Raw genomic sequence first — 21,530 nt, 5'->3', positions numbered from 1 at the left:
CGTTCTGTGTACCATTACAACAAACGAAAGTAGAAAAAAAGAAGACAAAAGCATAAAGGACAAGTCAGTATTATCGGAAATGTCAGGTCGATTTTTTAAAAAATCCTCTGTAGTTTACAGCTGTTTCAGTGCAATTTGAAATGCATACGGTGTGTGCATCAAATAATGTTCCTGTGTGTGCATCACACAAGACTCTTTTGAACGCTTCCAACTTGGGCGACACACCTGTTCAGAGGGCACTGTTCATTGAATGCCCATTATCCCATCGCATTTATATCTTGCACAATACTTCAATTCAGTAAGAATTCCGTGACAAAATATGACAATATTACTCCACAGCTAGTATATAATGTACAGTGATTGCATGTCGGTAATGGTTCAAATGGCTCTGAGCACTATGGGACTTAACATCTATGGTCATCAGTCCCCTATAACTTAGAACCACTTAAACCTAACTAACCTAAGGACATCACACAACACCCAGCCATCACGAGGCAGAGAAAATCCCTGACACCGCCGGGAATCGAACCCGGGAACCCGGGCGTGGGAAGCGAGAACACTACCGGACGACCACGAGATGCGGGCGCATGTCGGTAATAAATAAAGTTGTATGGCATGAATGGTTGGGAGCCCGCAAAGGGCAGGTTCACCCGCCTAATTGGAAAGGTTTTCTTTATCCTCTCAGCCGCGGGCACCTTGCCTCCGCGAAGTATGAACTGTGTACGTAAGTACGAGGGCAGTTCAATAAGTAATGCAACACATTTTTTTTCTCGGCCAATTTTGGTTGAAAAAACCGGAAATTTCTTGTGGAATATTTTCAAACATTCCTGCTTCGTCTCGTATAGTTTCATTGACTTCCGACAGATGGCAGCGCTGTACGGAGCTGTTAAAATGGCGTCTGTAACGGATGTGCGTTGCAAACAACGGGCAGTGATCGAGTTTCTTTTGGCGGAAAACCAGGGCATCTCAGATATTCATAGGCGCTTGCAGAATGTCTACGTTGATCTGGCGGTGGACAAAAGCACGGTGAGTCGTTGGGCAAAGCGTGTGTCATCATCGCCGCAAGGTCAAGCAAGACTGTCTGATCTCCCGCGTGCGGGCCGGCCGTGCACAGCTGTGACTCCTGCAATGGCGGAGCGTGCGAACACACTCGTTCGAGATGATCGACGGATCACCATCAAACAACTCAGTGCTCAACTTGACATCTCTGTTGGTAGTGCTGTCACAATTGTTCACCAGTTGGGATATTCAAAGGTTTGTTCCCGCTGGGTCCCTCGTTGTCTAACCGAACACCATAAAGAGCAAAGGAGAACCATCTGTGCGGAATTGCTTGCTCGTCATGTGGCTGAGGGTGACAATTTCTTGTCAAAGATTGTTACAGGCGATGAAACATGGGTTGATCACTTCGAACCTGAAACAAAACGGCAATCAATGGAGTGGCGCCACACCCACTCCCCTACCAAGAAAAAGTTTAAAGCCATACCCTCAGCCGGTAAAGTCATGGTTACAGTCTTCTGGGACGCTGAAGGGGTTATTCTGTTCGATGTCCTTCCCCATGGTCAAACGATCAACTCTGAAGTGTATTGTGCTACTCTTCAGAAATTGAAGAAACGACTTCAGCGTGTTCGTAGGCACAAAAATCTGAACGAACTTCTCCTTCTTCATGACAACACAAGACCTCACACAAGTCTTCGCACCCGAGAGGAGCTCACAAAACTTCAGTGGACTGTTCTTCCTGATGCACCCTACAGCCCCGATCTCGCACCGTCGGATTTCCATATGTTTGGCCCAATGAAGGACGCAATCCGTGGGAGGCACTACGCGGATGATGAAGAAGTTATTGATGCAGTACGACGTTGGCTCCGACATCGACCAGTGGAATGGTACCGTGCAGGCATACAGGCCCTCATTTCAAGGTGGCGTAAGGCCGTAGCATTGAATGGAGATTACGTTGAAAAATAGTGTTGTGTAGCTAAAAGACTGGGGAATAACCTGGTGTATTTCAATGCTGAATAAAACAACCCCTGTTTCAGAAAAAAAATGTGTTGCATTACTTATTGAACTGCCCTCGTATATCTGCTAAGTGTAGGTGATTGTAGCGAGTGTGTGTGGAGCGTAGTGTCATGTTCGTGTTGTAGACGATGAGAGGATAGAGACGGTGAAACGCTGCTGGCGCACAACCTAATACTCTCGAAAAGCTCTAAGGCGGCCTCCGAGCTTAACTCCCCATCCGAAGGACGGATCACCGCCAACAGTGTCACATGCCCTCACTTCGAGAGACACTGCGGAGTGGTTTGTTACTCGAACCAAGACACTGGCGCAGAGTCTGGTGATCAGGAACTTTGCACCAGCACCTCTCCTCGCATTGCTGGCCAAACAGTGAAGTGCAAATTTTATCCACCACCGGGACTCTAACCGGCTTACTTCCGAATCGAACGCCGCCGCACAGACGATCGTTGGCGATCCTTCTTTGTCATTGTATTGTTCTCGGCATTTGGTCTGTCTGGGCGTCACATGACATCGCTTCAAGTTCGTCGTTAAATACACCACTCAGTTTTTTTATTACATAGGGCAGCCAGTCCTCTGGCTACGGAGGCTGGTTCGGTAATAAATGAGAGCTTACGAAAGCATTGCAATATGAAATCTTGCAGCAGGAAAGTTTTAATTTAACATCCTGTGCAAACCTTGCTACTAGAAAAGAATAGTTTGTTGTATAAATTTCCTTTACTTTACGTCTAGGGTCACAAATTTTTTGTCATATGGCTACCGGTTTCGGTCTATAATGACCATCTTCAGATCTGTTTTATAAAAACATATCCTAATGTACTGCAGGCACAGTGGCATCGTCAAATGTTAAACACATTAGGACATGTTTTTATATAAAACAGACCTGAAAATGGTCATTATAGACCGAAACCGGTAGCCTGATGAAAAAAAATTGTAACCGTGTACGTGAAGTAGAGGTTGAAAATGGTTCAAATGGCTCTCAGCACTATGGGACTTATCATCGGAGGTCATCAGTCCCCTAGAACTTAGAACTACTTAAACCTAACTAACCTAAAGACATCACACACATTCATGCCCGAGGCAGGATTCGAACCTGCGACCGTAGCGGTAGCGCGGTTCCAAACTGAAGCGCCTAGAACCGCTCGGCCACAGCGGCCGGCCTAAAGTAAAGGAAATTTAATCTTTTTTCGGGTCACTGTTTTATTCTGGACCATGTCGCAGCTTGTGAAAATAGTTTGTTGTAGTTTATTTTCAATTTCGCTAATGAAACCTGCTCCGGAATTCTGCTTTTTGTTCTGCAGCTCCGCTTCTTTCCTTGTGAAATCGAAGTTTTTCGACACAGCGTTGCTTACCCTTTCTCTGCTGCTGTTGCTGAAGATTCGAAATTATCATTTTAAAGCTACTTACGACAACACTAGGTATCTGAGGTCGCTACCGCGACAGGAACTGCGATGTCTAAATCGCTTTTGATGTTAATAAATTACAGAAATCTAGTTTCATTTCATCCTCATCATAAAACTACTACTTTTTTGTTGAGGATTCGAAACGTTCAGTCTGAAGCTAATGCTCTACCTTAACTGCACACAAGCTAGCTGAGCTGGTTTATTAATAAGGAGCTCCTTGCTGGGCTGTAAGACCGAAGGGATATCTACCGGCCGCCGTGTCATCATTTGCCTTGCCGCGTCGTGCCGATGCGGTATGAGGGGCAGGTGACCAGCGCACCGCTCTCCCGGCCGATTTGCAGACTTTCCCGACCGTGGAGCTACTACTCGATCAAGTAGCTCCTCAATGGGCATCACGAGGCCGAGCGTATGCCATACCAGTCCTTCCACCAAGGAAAAATCCTAGAAGTATCGGGGATCAAATGGCTCTGAGCACTATGGGACTCAACTGCTAAGGTCATTAGTCCCCTAGAGCTTAGAACTAGTTAAACCTAACTAACCTAAGGACATCACACACATCCATGCCCGAGGCAGGATTCGAACCTGCGACCGTAGCGGTCTCGCGGTTCCAGACTGCAGCGCTAGAACCGCGCGGCCACTTCGGCCGGCTATCGGGGATCGAATCCGGGTTTCCGCATGGCATCCATCTACGCTGACCACACAGCTACGGAGTCGGACTCGCTGCATTAATAGGAACGGGATAAATATATTTTAACAGTCAGTGTATGACCAGCAGCACGACGAGCTCCATAATGGCTGTTGTGGTCCAGCTGGTCATGGTCTCGCTATATAGAACTTCACTGTAGGGAAGGGGGGGCTCACGCACGGGTTCCCGGGTTCGATTCCCGGCGGGGTCAGGGATTTTCTCTGCCTCGTGATGGATGGGTGTTGTGTGATGTCCTTAGGTTAGTTAGGTTTAAGTAGTTCTAAGTTCTAGGGGACTGATGACCATAGCTGTTAAGTCCCATAGTGCTCAGAGCCATTTGAACCATTTGAAGGGGGGGCTGGAGCGAGATGCAACGATGAAGGAAGCAAGCAAAGGTGACGCGATTTGTAATGTACTTGTCCATCCTGTCAGTAATTTCGCTGCTCTCAAGTTTCCGTTGACAACATCTGCTAAGTAAATAAAAAAGAATCAGAGAACAAGCCTTCCGTGGCTGCTTAATAATATTACGGGAGCTATTAGTCGTTGTGTCTATAGACAGCTATACTCTGTTCATCCATATTGAACCCTTGTGTAAACAAAAAAGGGCTCTGCTGTTGACTATCGGCTTCACTGCTCAAGCGTCTGGTGTCGTAAGACCACTGAAAATAGGCCTTGATATTATAGTGCGAATGAAACTCTGACACATGCTAAGCTAAAGCATCGAAAGTCTTAAGTTCCTGTTCTAACCACTGTGACGTTTAACCCACGCCGTTCCTGTAATCAAATTTCACAGAACAGTCTGTTCCACTGTGTTTAATTCTGAATAAACCTACGTGAATAATAAAATTTGCGGGGAGGTAGTTTTACGAGTGGGGAGAAAGGGAGCACGGGTTGCTCTTTTGGCAGTTCTGCCAGGCGCGCAGGATCACTTTGGTACGGTTCTGGATATATGGAAAGAGGATCAGGGCTCAACGTCCCATTGAGGACAAGTTCATTAGAACCGATGTAGAAGTTCAATTTAGAGAAATTGGACAATTTAAATCTCTCTGACAGGCCGGGAATACGAAAACACCACTCCCCCTAAATGCGATTCAAGAGTATCTGCCGCTATGTCACCTCGCTCGGCGGGAAGGTAGTACCTGAATTTTTATTTGTACTTTAAACACACAGATCTGACTGTCCTAGGCAGCTTATCGCGGCTCTTCGTTTTCATAATTGGGATGGCTATGGATCTGTTACAAAAGCCGTCAAAATCTCGAGTGCTGACGAACCATACGTATCTTTTGTCCTCTTGAATTATGTTTCAAAATAAATGTTTTTTGAGGGGGGAGGCTGTAACCAATACACATGTCGCGAAAACCGTCAACGCACCTAAAGAAACAAAAGAAACTAGCAAATAACACATTTTATAAGGCAAATGTAGTTTGCAAGTAAGGAACATCATAGCAGCTGAAAGCAATGACGCATGTTTCACACCCTTATGTACAAAAGGTATTGTGGTAACTGGTTCACTGACCCATCATCACGCAGCCCAAAAAGCTAAAATTTGAAATTTGAAGAAGGTACTGTGGGCATAGTTTTAAAAGGGATTTTTCGAAATTATATCCATAAGGGGGTGAAATAGGCGAGGAAAAGCTTTTTTTTTAAAAAAAAATGTCGCTATTAAGACAATTTTGAAGCAAGAACTACAAAAATTGGTATTTGGCTTCTCGGTCATAAATAAAAAAGTACGTGTTTCAGCATTTTTGGAAATTCAACTCCTAAGGGTGTGAATAGTGAGTGAAAGTTTTTTTTGAAAATAAATCATTACATATAATAATAAAGCATTTGTAAATTTACATCTATAAAAGCTGGTATTTGAGTTATCGGATAGATATTTAAAAAAATTCGTTCAGTGTGTCTGGAAATTTAGCCCCCAATGGGGGTGAAATTGGGGAATAAAAGTTTCATGAAAAATATTTCGTTATGAAATGAAAGCAGGATCGCTTTTTGGTCAGAAGTATATTCGGAAAATACCATGCTTGCATGGCCTTAATTAGCGTGAAAAGTTTAGGTGTTGTAATTTGCGAACTAAACCAAAGAAAGATGTTTAGCAGTCTCTACGACGAATCAGCTTTGTCAGTACTGAGTAGAAAAAGAAACGGATATTTAATACATTAATTTTTCAGGAGGCCTAATACATGTGTATTATTTTTGTCGTAGGTACTACGCAGTTAATCATTACTGATGGCATAATAGATACCACGTTTAATTCGATTCCATGTATAGGAATATCTGTTTGACATGAGAGAATTCAGTACCACGTGTAAGACTGGTGTTAATAACTACAGAAACACGTATCCGATTTGCCTCTCTTTTTATGACTCGCTATATGAAACTAAATTAAACCCGCTGGAACACTTTAATTATGCAAAAACTGGCTGCCATGTAAACGGTTGCTAACTGTTCAACTGTGTGTCAGTTCCTAAGGGACCAAACTGCTAGATTTACACGCTACTTAAGCAACTTATGCTAAGAACAACACACACACCCATGTCCGAGAGAGGACTCGAACCTCTGGCGGGAGGGGCTGCGCAATCCGTGACATGGCGCCTGAAACAGCGCGGCCACCCCGCGCGACGCTAACTCTTTTATAGTACGTAGATTTACACATGAGCAATGGGTATAACAAAATACGAATTCGATTAAAGGAAACAAAAAAAAGAAAAAAAATGTTTACAGACCATACAGTCTACGCGAGCGAAGCAGCGGTCGCTTAGCTAGCTTCGTATAATCGTTTGCGAAATTTTGCTTATGCTAGTGCACTCCAGCGAGATATTTACAACCTCATCATCTCTTTACTACAATGGACATAGCGTCCAGCGGCAGAATAAAAAAAATTATAATACCATCGAAATATTAATATTAAACACAGATTGCTGACTCATGAGACAATGGGATTTTGGGATTCCTCCTGGGATTCGAGACTGAAGGTTCAGCCACTTTTGTTGATTCCTCTTCACTGCAAGCAATGGAATTTGAAAAACACGCGGAAGTTAGTATGATTGTATGTAAATTGCAGGGGGATATCTGCTGTCAGCTGCAGCGAGACATTAAGCGGAATCAGCGGCGACCAGCGAAAATGTGTACCGGACCGGGATGCGAACCCAGGATCTCCTGCTTACTAGGCAGGTGCGGTAACCACTGCGCCAACCGGGACACAGGGTTATAGCACCAGCAAATACTATTTGTGTAAAACTACCGGATATACATTTTATGTTAACTTTGGTACCGTCTCAGTCTATCGTCGGAATCTACTTGAGTTCTGCGGTCTGGTACCAGGTGCGAAGATGGAGGCGAAGAACTGTAGAAACAACAATGGCTGCAACAGGTGCTTTCATTCCTATCTAGTAATCCTATGATCTTTTGATTATGCATCTGTTCTGCTTTACTAACCTAAGACCAAAATTAATATTACTAAGGAAGGCGGTGCAGTGCTTGGATCCTTATTAGGAGGGAAGGGGCACAGATCCCCTTTTTCTGCTCCAGTTAAGATTTTTCATGGTTTTCAAAATTACATCAGGCGAGTACAGAGACGATTATCTCAACAGCGTCACGGCTTATTGCACTGACCATCCATGTCCGTCCTAGTTAATGTCCTTTCTCTGATGACTTCGATATCGACGTCGTGTTAAAAACCTTCTTCGTTCATCACCGGTTGTGCACAGAATTTCAAATTTTCAGTTAAACTAAGTATTACTTTTATAAACGTACGCTTCCGCGGCCATTGTCACATTCAATAAAATATTTTTCTGGGTTTGTGACTGCATTGTCAATATATATAAAACTACCTTCTCCAAGGTGTTTGCCGGCCGGAGTAGCCGAGCGGTTCTAGGCGCTACAGTCTGGAACCGCGCGACCGCTGCGGTCGCAGGTTCGAATCCTGCCTCGGGCATGGATGTGTGTGATGTCCTTAGGTTGGTTAGATTTAAGTAGTTCTAAGTTCTAGGGGACTGATGACCTCAGCAGTTAAGTCCCATAGTGCTCAGAGCCATTTGAACCATTTTCTTCAGGGTGTTTTTTTGCTTACTGTAAGAAAAAAGAAACCCGCCCTGAAGAAGCCCGCTTGCAACAGGGACCGAAACGTCGGTAGTTTTATAAATATTGACAATGCGGTCACAAACCCAGAAAATTTTATTGAATAATTATTACTTTCTTGAATTTCAATTAAACAGACCTGAATTTGAAAGTGAAAAGATGAAAAGAAGTGTGTGAATGTATCGAAGAAAGTATTACAAGTTAACAGTAAGTAAAAAAATAACATGGTTTTGTATTCGGAACATTTGGGGATGACTCCATGAACAAGAGTAAATAAACATAAGAGTACGAATGGCCTAGTAACCTAAACAGAATTTTCAAAACCAATCTTCTGATGTGTCTGAAATGGAAAGCTTTCAGTGTGTATTACTATTTTTGAAATACTATTATTTGATTTTCACTTTATGAACACATACAACTAATTGCACTAAAAACAGATGGCGGACTACAGACACGACTGTCTGGCAGAATCTCAAGGAAATGTAGTTAATGCACGGAAGAAGTAGCCTACAAAACACTCACTCTATCGATTCTTCAGTATCGCTCGTCGGTCTGAGATCCTTAAAAGTTTGCATTGCTGGAGATCCAAAAAACGCGCGCACATTTTGCTGAGGTTTCCTTTAATAACCGCTGGAGCCTCACGGAGATCCCCGTCAAACTTCAAGCGGCAGGCGAAGAAGATAGCTTGCAAAATCTTTGTTCGACCGATACATAGACACTGGTCAGTTGGGAGCCGTACTAGGTATGATTGATAAGGGACGTGAGGAATATCCAAAGAAGAGCAACGTGTTTCATTATCGGTTAGTTTAGTAAATGCGAAAGCGTTACCGAGATGTTCATTCAACTCCGGTGGCAGACGTAACAACAAATGTGTTGTGAATTACGGTGTGATTTATTGTTAAAATTCCGGCAGCGTGCGTTCTTAGAAGAGTGAACCAATATATTTCGTCCTCGTGGATATATCTCGACGAAAGACAGTGAATGTAAAATTTCACAGACTCACAGTGGCTTACCAAAATTGGTTCTTTCTGTGCACCATTCGCTGTTGGTACACGAAAGGGGAGATTGACCATGGTATACAAAGTTCCTTCCACCACACACGATTAAGTTGGTTGCGAAGCATAGATACTGATGTATACAAAAATGACTATTTTAAAATATCGCCCCCGTCTTAGATATGATTCTGGGGACGCCCGTAACGTCGGGTGTACCTCGAAGAGATGTAATTGGACCTCTGTTGTTTTGAATATAAATAAACGATTCAAAAGTGACGATCAGCAGCAGAATAAGGCGCTGCAGTTGTGTGAAATCTTATGGGACTTAACTACTAAGGTCATCAGTCCATAAGCTTACACACTACTTAATCTAAATTATCCTGAGGACAAACACACACACCCATGTCCGAGCGAGGACTCGAACCTCCGCCGGGACCAGCCGCCGACGTTGAACGATCGTAAGGAACTGCAGAAAGACTAGGAACAAAATATCAGCAGTAATGGATAGCAGCTCTCTTTAAATGAAGATAAATGTACTATAATTAGTATAACACAGAGAATGGACAGTACAGCATCAGATTAGAAAATTAGTGAACATGATGAGCATGTCACATCGCATAAGTATTTAGGGGTAATACTAAAAAGTGATGCGAAAACGGACAAAATCAGCATTTAGGAAGGCGATTCGAAAACTTTAGTTTCTCGAGAGCGTCCTGAAAAAATGCAACGCAATGGAAAAGGAGATAGCATACAACTCTGGTGCGAGCATTTCTGATATACTGCTACAGCCTTATCAAGTAGGCATGACAACTGGCGAATTCAGATAACTGCTGCTAGAAACGAAACAGGTGGGTGTACCCGAACGGTAGTTTAAGAGAATTGCTCGTGGAACTTAAATGAGAATCCTTGGAAGGGAGACGACGTAGCTGAACCGAATACCTGTATTCGAAGGAGACTTTGCAACCTTTATGTTGTCATCACTGTGTGTCTCACGTAGTGATCATGCGAGAAGGTAAGAGATTGGGTGGCGCACGGAGGCATAAAGACAGTCATTTTTCCCTCACTCGAAACGGAAATGGAATGAGAAATATTTAAAGATGGCTGTGCTACCGTACTGCTGCCAGCATCGTGTTTTTCGCTTAGGAATCACGGTGAACAAGATAAGAGAGATTAGGACGCGCACGGAGGCATACAGTTATTGGTCAAACGTCTGAGCGGGGCGGAAAGAAGACTCCTTCGAATTATGCAATGCATTCTTGTATGAATTTTCGTAGCCAGACGAAGAGTGGGAAATGGTTAAACGGGGTATCAAAAATGCTTCAAATGGCTCTGAACACTATGGGACTTAACATCTGAGGTCATCAGTCCCCTAGAACTTAGAACTACTTACTAAGGACATCACACACATCCATGCCCGAGGCAGGATTCGAACCTGCGACCATAGCGGTCGTGCGGTTCCAGACTGTAGGGCCTAGAACCGTTCAGCCACCCCGGCCGGCTGTTAAAATCCCAGACGTGCACTACATATCCTCTCAACATGAATCAAATCGGTGAGGGGAAATTCGTACTGTCACCTTGTCGGTGATCCCCTTGCGTCACCAACGTATTAGTACCATAGCTGCTGTGTTATCATTTCGAGTATCATTCAAAGGCGCATGAGATGTTTCTCTAATTTATTTTATTTTCTATTTTTATACGAACTATTTCACAAAACTTTTGGCTTTTTCGTTCACTTTTTTTTTGTGTCGCTGAGTATGGAATAAGAAAGGAAACTGATAACATTGGTTCGGTGGATCTACATCTACATTTATACTCCGCAAGCCACCTAAAGGTGTGTGGCGGAGGGCACTTTACGTGCCACTGTCATTACCTCCATTTCCTGTTCCAGTAGGGTACGGTTCGCGGGAAGAACGACTGCCGGAAAGCCTCCGTGCGCGCTCGAATCTCTCTAATTTTACATTCGTGATCTCCTCGGGAGGTAAAAGTAGGGGGAAGCAATAAATTCGATACCTCATCCAGAAACGCACCCTCTCGAAACCTGGACAGCAAGCTACAGCGCGATGCAGAGCGCCTCTCTTGCAGAGTCTGCCACTTTGTGAGTTTGCTAAACATCTCCGCAACGCTATCACGCTTATCAAATAACCCCGTGACGAAACGCGCCGCTCTTCTTTGGATCTTCTACATCTACATCTACATCTACATCCACACTCCGCAAGCCACCTGACGGTGTGTGGCGGAGGGTACCTTGAGTACCTCTATCGGTTCTCCCTTCTATTCCAGTCTCGTATTGTTCATGGCAAGAAGGATTGTCGGTATGCTTCTGTGTGGGCTCTAATCTCTCTGATTTTATCCTCATGGTCTCTTCGCGAGATATAAGTAGGAGGGAGCAATATGCTGCTTGAATCTTCGGTGAAGGTATGTTCTCGAAACTATAACAAAAGCCCGTACCGAGCTACTGAGCGTCTCTCCTGCAGTGTTCTACTGGAGTTTATCTATCATCTCCGTAACGCTTTGGCGATTACGAAATGATCCTGTAACGAAGCGCGCTGCTCTCCGTTGTATCTTCTCTATCTCTTCTATCAACCCTATCTGGTACGGATCCCACACTGCTGAGCAGTATTCAAGCAGTGGGCGGACAAGCGTACTGTAACCTACTTCCTTTGTTTTCGGATTGCATTTCCTTAGGATTCTTCCAATGAATCTCAGTCTGGCATCTGCTTTACCGACGATCAGCTTTATATGATCATTCCATTTTAAATCACTCCTAATGCGTACTCCCAGATAATTTATGGAATTAACTGCTTCCAGTTGCTGACCTGCTATTTTGTAGCTAAATGATAAGGGATCTATCTTTCTATGTATCCGCAGCACATTACACTTGTCTACATTGAGATTCAATTGCCATTCCCTGCACCATGCGTCAATTCGCTGCAGATCCTCGTGCATTTCAGTACAATTTTCCATTGTCACAACCTCTCGATACACCACAGCATCATCCGCAAAAAGCCTCAGTGAACTTCCGATGTCATCGACAAGGTCATTTATGTAAATTGTCGATAGCAACGGTCCTATGACGCTCCCCTGAGGCACACCTGAAATCACTCTTACTTCGGAAGACTTCTCTCGATTGAGAATGACATGCTGCGTTCTGTTATCTAGGAACTCTTCAATCCAATCACACAATTGGTCTGATAGTGCATACGCTCTTACTTTGTTCATTAAACGACTGTGGGGAACTGTATCTCCTCTGTCAACCCGACCTGATACCGATCCCACACTGATGAGCAATAGTCAAGTATAGGTCGAACGAGTGTTTTGTAAGCCACCTTCTTTGTTGGTGGACTACATTTTCTAAAGACTCTCCCAATCCTCTGTCATGCTCAGTACAATGGCTTGCGGAATAGTTATGCAGAAGTAGAGGATGAAATTGGACTAGCGATGTCTGGTCCAGAGATATGTAGGAAACCGTTCCTCCGATGGACTATCTGTTAATGGTGTTGTCGGAGAGGTGAGTGCACGGTACAGGTAACTGTAGTTGTGGAGTGTGTCGTGTCGTGTGGCGCGCACCTGTGCGTACGTCGGCGACGTCGCGGTTGGCGTCGACCCACTGGCGGAAGGCGTGCAGCGCCTGCGCGCGCGCCGCGTCCTCCTCCCGCAGCTCGGTGCGGGCGACGGCGCGCACGCGCTCCTGCAGCTGCGGGCCGGAGCCGTTGGCGGGGCACGCGCGGGGCTCCATGTCCGGCGCGCTACTGCCGCCTCTCGCCGCCCAGGCGAGCACCGCCGCCACGGCCGGCATCCCGCCCTGCAACAGCCGCCAGCCACTCGTCAGCCCGCTGCGCAAGGTCAGGCCGCGGCGCGCCCCAGCCGGTCGCCCTTGCGTAAACACCTGCGCCTCGCGTCGCGCGGAGGCCGCGTCACGCGCGCCGTATTTCCGGAGCTCTATTTTCCAAATGCCTCGTACCAGTCTTTTAGATGGACGCTTGCCATATTATGATCACACCACGATCACTACAGCTAGGGATTCTATGACGTAAAAATCCGCAAAAGTGGAGTAGGACTCGCGCACGGAGGACTCCGTACAAACGTAATTACAGGGTGCGTCTCTTAAATCCGCACAAATGAAACTTCTTTTTAAAAGCAAATTTATTAAATAATTAATTTTGAATACATTATGGGAGTGACAGTGATCAATGTGTTACAAATATTTACTATTAAAAACAGTCTTGATCACAATTTATCTATTACGGTGACCGGTTTCGACCACTACTGTGGTCATCTTCAGACCTACAAGTCGTATACAAAGCTTTAATTAGAGGGCTACATACATTAAAGAAAATACATAAAGTTATAAAGCTATAAAACGTTGAATTACCAATGAGTAAGGACCTCCTTCTGCTGGACAATCACTACTGGAGAAACCAGTGCACGTCTTACTATACAGGGTGAGGCACCTAACGTTACCGCTGGATATATTTCGTAAACCACATCCAATACTGACGAACCCATTCCACAGACCGAACGTGAGGAGAGGGGCTAGTGTAATTGTTTAATACAAAACCATACAAAAATGCAAGGAAGTATGTTTTTTAACACAAACCTACGTTTTTTTAAATGGAACCACGTTAGTTTTGTTAGCACATCTGAACATATAAACAAATACGTAATCAGTGCCGTTTGTTGCATTGTAAAATGGTAATTACATCCGGAGATATTGTAACCTAAAGTTGACGCTTGAGTACCACTCCTCCGCTGTTCGATCGTGTGTATCGGAGAGTACCGAATTACGAAGGGATCCAAAGGGAACGGTGATGGACCTTAGGTACATAAGAGACTGGAACAGCACATTACGTCCACATGCTAACACCTTTTTATTGGTTTTTTCACTGACGCACATGTACATTACCATGAGGGGTGAGGTACACGTACACACGTGGTTTCCGTTTTCAATTACGGAATGGAATAGAGTGTGTCCCGACATGTCAGGCCAATAGATGTTCAATGTGATGGCCATCATTTGCTGCACACAATTGCAATCTGGTTCAAAAAATGGCTCTGAGCACTATGGGACTCAACTGCTGTGGTCATAAGTCCCCTAGAACTTAGAACTACTGAAACCTAACTAACCTAAGGACAGCACACAACACCCAGCCATCACGAGGCAGAGAAAATCCCTGACCCCGCCGGGAATCGAACCCGGGAACCCGGGCGTGGGAAGCGAGAACGCTACCGCACGACCACGAGATGCGGGCCAATTGCAATCTCTGGCGTAATGAATGTCGTACACGCCGCAGTACATCCGGTGTAATGTCGCTGCAGGCTGGCACAATACGTTGTTTCATATCCTCTGGGGTTGTAAGCACATCACGGTTCTTCATCTGCATCATCTACATGGATACTCTGCAAATCACATTTAAGTGCCTGGTAGAGGGTTCATCGAACCACCTTCACAATTCTCTATTATTCCACTCTCGTATAGCGCGCGGAAAGAACGAACACCTATATCTTCCCGTACGAGCTCCGATTTCCCTTATTTTATCGTGGTGATCATTTATGGCTATGTAGGTCGGTGTCAACATAATATTTTCGCACTCGGAGGAGAAAGTTGGTGATTCGAATTTCGTGAGAAGATTCCGTCGCAACGAAAAACGTCCTTCTCTTAATGATTTCCAGCACAAATCCTGCATCATTTCTGTGACACTCTCTACCATATTTCGCGATAATACAAAACGTGCTGCATTTCTTTGAACTTTTTCGATGTACTCCGTCAGTCCTATCTGGTGTCTGCCCCCGGCAGCTGACTGGTGCCGGCACGATAGCTCAGCGTGCTCGGTCAGAGGGTTAGCTACCCTCTGCAATAATAAAATTAAAAAAAAAAACTGAGTGAACCGATCAACGAAGAACCTGAATGGGTGCCATCGGACGTCCGCCCCGAGCAGATTCAACGAGCAATATAAAACAAAATGAGGTAAAAAAAAAGTGGTCAGCGCGACAGACTGTCAATCCTAAGGGCCCGGGTTCGATTCCCAGCTGGGTTGGAGATTTTCTCCGCTCAGGGACTGGGTGTTGTGTTGTCCTACCCATCATCATTTCATCCCCATCGACGCGCAAGTCGCCGAAGTGACGTCAAATCGAAAGACTTGCACCAGGCTAGCGGTCTACCTGACGGGAGGCCCTCGTCACACGCCATTAATCTGGTAAGGATCCCACACCGCGCAGGAGTGTTCTAAAAGAGCACGGACAAGCGTAGTGTAGGCAGTCTCCTTAGTAGGTCTGTTACATTTTCTAGGTGTCCTGCCAATAAAACGCAGCCTTTGGTTAGCCTTCCTCACAACATTTTCTATGTGTTCTTTTCAATTTAAGTTGTTCGTAATTGTAATACCTAGGTATTTAGTTGAATTTACGGACTTTTAGATTTGACTGATTTATCGTGTAACCGATGTTTAACGAGTTCCTTTTAGCACTCATGTGGATGACCTCACACTTTTCGCTCCATTCAGATTGTTGTTGTTGTTGTTGTTGTTGTGGTCTTCAGTCCTGAGACTGGTTTGATGCAGCTCTCCATGCTACTCTATCCTGTGCAAGCTTCTTCATCTCCCAGTACCTACTGCAGCTTACATCCTTCTGAATCTGCTTAGTGTATTCGTCTCTTGGTCTCCCTCTACGATTTTTACCCTCCACGCTGCCCTCCAATACTAAATTGATGATCCCTTGATGCCTCAGAACATGTCCTACCAACCGATCCCTTTTTCTAGTCAAGTTGTGCCACAAATTTCTCTTCTCCCCAATCCTATTCAATACCTCCTCATTACTTACGTGATCTACCCATCTAATCTTCAGCATTCTTCTGTAGCACCACATTTCGAAAGCTTCTATTCTCTTCTTGTCCAAACTATTTACCGTCCATGTTTCACTTCCATACATGGCTACACTCCATACAAATACTTTCAGAAACGACTTCCTAACACTTAAATCTATACTCGAGGTTAACAAATTTCTCTTCTTGAGAAACGCTTTCCTTGCCATTGCCAGTCTACATTTTATATCTTCTCTACTTCGACCATCATCAGTTATTTTGCTCCCCAAGTAGCAAAACTCCTTTACGACTTTAAGAGTCTCATTTCCTAATCTAATTCCCTCAACATCACCCGACTTAATTCGACTACATTCCATTATCCTCGTTTTGCTTTTGTTAATGTTCATCTTATATCCTCCTTTCAAGACACTATCCATTCCGTTCAACTGCTCTTCCAAGTCCTTTGCTGACAGAATTACAATGTCATCGGCGAACCTCAAAGTTTTTATTTCTTCTACCCTGTGTTTATAACTGTTTTATCCTACATTGAATGAAAGGCTTCTTACAGCATTTGTGTGTCATTGAAAGTAAAGTCAGGTGTATAGAATGCGTAGTTAGATGCAAGAAAGGATCTAATTGCCTAATCTTGCCAGGGAAACGTGCCACTTTGTGACTACATTTACATAGCCAAAGACTGTGTGGCAACCGCTACCGACACGCTGCGAACTTTCGAGTTCTCCGCTGCGTTAGAGTGATCCTCGTGAATCCTGCGACAGAAACTGTACTAAACCGCGACAGTATGTGAGCACTACAGACGCTGCTTTCGCGGCGGCACGGGAAACTGCCACGTGGCTTACGCGATCTCGTCCAGCAGTATTACCACGAACTTAAAGCTACTATTTTCCTAATTGCGTGGGCGTCCGTAGCATCAGAGGGTGTGTACACTGCATTCGAGACTCGATTCGTTTCAGCCTCTGATTGCCAGAAAGCTCGGCTATGAGAAGGTAACTGCGCAATCCCGGTGGAGCTGTGGTTTCCACATTGCGTAAAGCATGCTTCGGCGAACGGGCGTTTTTGGAGTTCACTCACTGTTGCTCACTCTCGCGGCCCAGATCGTACGTGTTTTGCCCCTGATAGAATGATTCTCAGTTAATGACGACGGTAGGTCAGCCGGTACTTCACCGATAACGAAGACGGAAACGTCGGTTCACAAACGGTCAGATCTGAAAGGTTCATTGCAACAAATGCGTGTCTGCGTATGAAACTTCTTGGCAGATTAAAACTGAGTCTAAATTTCCACACTACACATACTGTTGGAGGACAAAAATATAGAAAACACCAAAAACACAACCGTTACCATGCCTAATACAGTGGAGGAAACCCACTCGTTTTCAAAACAGCATCCAGTCGTCTAGGAATGGATAAATACAGGTCCTGTATGGTTTTCAAGGGAATCTCGTACCATTCTTCGTGCAAAATAGTGGCAAATTCCGGTAACAATGAAGGATGTGAATAGCGAATTAGGGATGGGAAAAACCGACTGGTTAAATCCGATAGCGGTATTTTAGTTCTGAGTAACCGATATATTTCTGTGGTCTCGGTTATAACAGGATTTCTTTCACATTTTGGAAATAACCAGGTAAAAAAGCGACATAACCGGTTGACATAACACCATAGCAGCAGTGCTAAAATTTATGGGTTTTAGTAAAACATTTTTGAAAAACCGGTGACGTTTATTCGTAAAATTTCCATCGCTTTGAAACATTAGATTATTGTAGAAATTGGGAGACGCGATCTGTACTGTTTTAATAGCAACGACTACACTTAGAAAGTAGCAACAAACACACGACATAAGAATCGGTAATGCATTGTAGATACAATAATATACCTGTTGCCGTGTGGTCTGGCCTATTAGACGGTACGTCAATTGTATTGCAGAATAGTATGGTCCCAAGTTTGGAAGTATTTTGCAAAGTGCGGTAGCAATAAAGTACACTGCTCCATTTGCTTTAAAAGGTTAACAACGAGATGAAGGACAACAAACTTGACATAATATACTAGGGAAGATCCACAATGTTCCATGGAAGAGAAGATAAATTTCATTGATATATCTGCAGTTTATAAACCTGGGATGATAACTGAACCGTTAATGTTGCGGTTGCTTTTAAGTGAAGAATTAATACCATGCAAAAGTGACGATGCAAGAAAGTCATAAATTTATGACCTTTCGCTCTCGCCGTCGCCGCACGCTTCTGCTTCGCCTTAGCAATATTTGCTGGGTACATTGAAACCGATTGCTACCATAGGCTCAACATCATATCGATTGTGCTCTGCTACTCCTTCGCCTTGATTACAATTTTTCAATCTCTGTTCGAAGTCTACATTTATTAATTAATGGAGGCAGTAGCAACTTTAAAAAAACCGGTTATTTGGCTCTAAGCACTATGGGACTTAACATCTGAGATCATCAGTCCCCTAGAACTTAGAACTAATTAAACCTAACCAACCTAAGGACATCACACACATCCATGCCTGAGGCAAGATTCGAACCTGCGACCGTAGCAGCAGCGCGGTTCCGGACTGAAGAGCCTAGAACCGTTCGGCCATAGCGGCCGACATCGGCTATTTCAGGAACCGGTTATTTTGAGCGGTTTTAAGGATCACGTTAAACAATAAAAAAGCCGAAACCAGTTTTTTTAGGAACTGGTTATTATGAGTGGATTTAACGATCAGGTTAAACTGGAGACGAAAAGAACTGGTGTAACCGAAAACCGGTTCTTTCTGCTGTAATCGCCACCCCAAACAGCGATCACACATCCCTGTCCTTCGCCTTTGCAATTTTTCTGGAGACAGTGAGACCGATTTCTACGACAGCCTCAACCTCATATCGATAGTGGTCCACTACTATTTCGCCTTCATTAGAATTTTTCAATCTTTGTTCGCAGTCTACGTTTATTAATTACTGGAAGCAGTAACAATAAAAAAAACCTGAAATCGGTTATTTCAGGAACCGGTTATTCGAGCGGTTTTAACGATCACATTAAACCGGAGACGAAAAGAACCGGTGTAACCGAAAACAGCCAGCCCAAATAGCGATCATACACCCTTCTCTCCAATGGAGACCACGCAGGCTCAATAATATTGAGATGTGGCGACTGTGGTACCAAAGGCAGATGAGACAGTTCATAACTGTGCTCACAAAACCAGAGCTGGACGATGCGAGCTGTGGGAACAGGGGTATTTTCGCCTTGGAACATAGCAACACCATTGAGGAACAAACATTGCACCTTTGGATGAACCTGATCAGGGAAAATGGTCACATAATCCTTGGAAATAATGCGAACCTGCAGAGTAACCAGGGGACCCAGGAAATACCACGATACGGCTACCAAATAATCACCGAAACACCGCCATGTCCCGCTCTTCAGAGGTAAACTCGATCAAAAATTGGAAACAGTTTGAAACAAGACCCATTCGACCAAATGACTTTCTTCCATTGCTCCATAGTCCAGGTTTTATGGCTTTGGTATCACGTTTTCCTGTTACGAGCGTCTGCATCATGGATATGTAGTTTTGGAAGCTCGCCTGCAATTCCCGGCTTATGGAGCTTCCTTCCTGTAGTTTTGTGGCTGCATGGTTTGCGAGTGCCACATTCGGTTTTTCTCTCCTTTTGCAGTGGTCGTCCCCTTATTCTTCGCCACAATCCTATTCAATGACTGTCACCATCACTCAACACACATTTTCGTTGGCTGTGTGACTCAGTGGATGACGTTTTTAGCATTCCCTGTATTCGGTGTAACTGGTGCCTCCTGAAACACGAAACTCTTCGGTTGCCTTGTTCACGTTGTTCAAGTTAGTGCCTCCCCAAACGAGTACCGACAATTTGTCCATGTTCGAATTATTTTATTTCCGACATAATGCACTCACAACTACACGAAACACTGTTCTGAGCACTTGAAACGTATTGAAGACATTGCGCAGACGCCGTTGGTGGTCAAATACAACAGTGCAACATGGAGGCTTGGCTGGCATCTTCGTTTATGTTAAAGCATGCATTTCTCGCGTGTTGCCCAACCCCTGTAAGATGTCCTGCCTGACTTGCTGGAATAGCACTCCTAGAAGGAAGGAGAGAAAAAAAAAATGGCTCTGAGCACTATGGGACTTAACTTCTCAGGTCACCAGTCCCCTAGAACTTAGAACTACTTGAACCTAACTAACCTATGGACATCACACACATCCATGCCCGAGGCAGGATTCGAACCTGCGACCGTAGTGGTCGCGCGGCTCCAGGCTGTAGCGCCTAGAACCGCTCGGCTACTCCGGCCGGCCGGAAGGAGAGAGATAAGAAGTAAGGCGGTGAGGGCGGGTCTTGTGTCGAGTTAGGACTTCTCAGTCAATAACAGCCCGGCCTGCGAAGGCAAGGTTTCCGGTTCGAGTCCCAGTCCGACACAAAGTTTTAATCATTCAGGAAGTTTCATGGCAGGGCACACTCCGCTGCCGGCGTGTCTGCTTCATCCACTATTCCCATCATCGGTACTCACAGTATATCGTATAATGTGGTCCAGGTCGGCGCAAAAGTGTCAGCGCGATGACAACAGCATCCGCACTATTGACCACATTTTGACGCTTCATATTTCCACCATCTTGAACTGTTCAGTTGCTTCAGATCTTCCATCATCGGAACTGACAGTAGCCGGCCGCGGTGGCCGAGCGGTTCTAGGCGCTCCAGTCCGGAACCGCTCTGCTGCTGCGGTCGCAGGTTCGACTCCTGCCTCGGGCACGGATGTGTGTGATGTCGTTAGTTTTAAGTAGTTCTAAGTCTAGGGGACTAATGGCTCTGAGCACTATGGGACTTAACTTCTGAGGTCATCAGTCCCCTATAACTTAGAACTACGTAAACCTAACTAACCTAAGGACATCACCCACATCCATGAACGTGTCAGGATTCGAACCTGCGACCGTAGCGGTCGCGCGGTTCCAGACTGTAGCGCCTAGAACCGCTCGGTCACCCCTGCCGGCTAGGGTACTAATGACCTCAGATGTTGACACCCATGGTGCTCAGAGCCATTTGAACAATTTGAACTGACAGTATACGGCATAAGGTGGTCCAGGTGTGGCGCAAAAGAGTCAGCGCGATGACTACAGCAACCGCGCTATTGACCAGATATGGAGCCGTCATATTTCTAGCTTCTTCAGTTGTTCAGTTGCTTCGGATCTAAAGAAGAAATAATTGTCCGGAATAGAGGAGCAGGTGCTGCTGCTGTTGCATTGTAGTCCGAAAATTTGTTCTATGCAGCTCTCCCCGCTCTTCTGTCCTATGCAAGCCTCTTCATCTCTGCACAGCTCCTGCAGCCTGCATCCATTTGAACATGTTTGCTGTAGTCAAGCCTTGGGCCACCTCAGTAATTCTCCCCCCGCCCCACCCTGCACCCCCTCCCCACCCTGCCCCCCCCCCCCCCCCTCCACACAATACATTTCTCTCTGAGCTGTGCGTGGCTCGTGTTCGTGCCATACCTCATTTGACATCCTGTTTTTACTGTAGTACCACCTCGTTATGCTGATTTCAATTA

The 21,530-nt window shown here is 44.9% G+C and overlaps 1 protein-coding gene across 1 annotated transcript in view; it reads right to left on the bottom strand.

Moving 5' to 3' along the window:
- The window catches only part of LOC126260930 (clavesin-2), a 343,358-nt gene that overhangs the window by 30,719 nt on the left and 291,109 nt on the right, over window positions 1-21,530 (bottom strand). The window contains exon 3 of the mRNA XM_049958431.1: window positions 12,735-12,969. Within this exon, the coding sequence (XP_049814388.1) occupies window positions 12,735-12,963 (229 nt within the window). The 5' untranslated portion in view covers window positions 12,964-12,969. The remainder of the gene's footprint in view (window positions 1-12,734; window positions 12,970-21,530) is intronic.

The sequence above is a fragment of the Schistocerca nitens genome, chromosome 5, assembly GCF_023898315.1.
Source record: "Schistocerca nitens isolate TAMUIC-IGC-003100 chromosome 5, iqSchNite1.1, whole genome shotgun sequence".
NCBI lineage: Eukaryota > Metazoa > Arthropoda > Insecta > Orthoptera > Acrididae > Schistocerca > Schistocerca nitens.
Note: the sequence above shows the minus strand (reverse complement) of the source record. Positions and strands in the feature narration are given on the sequence as shown.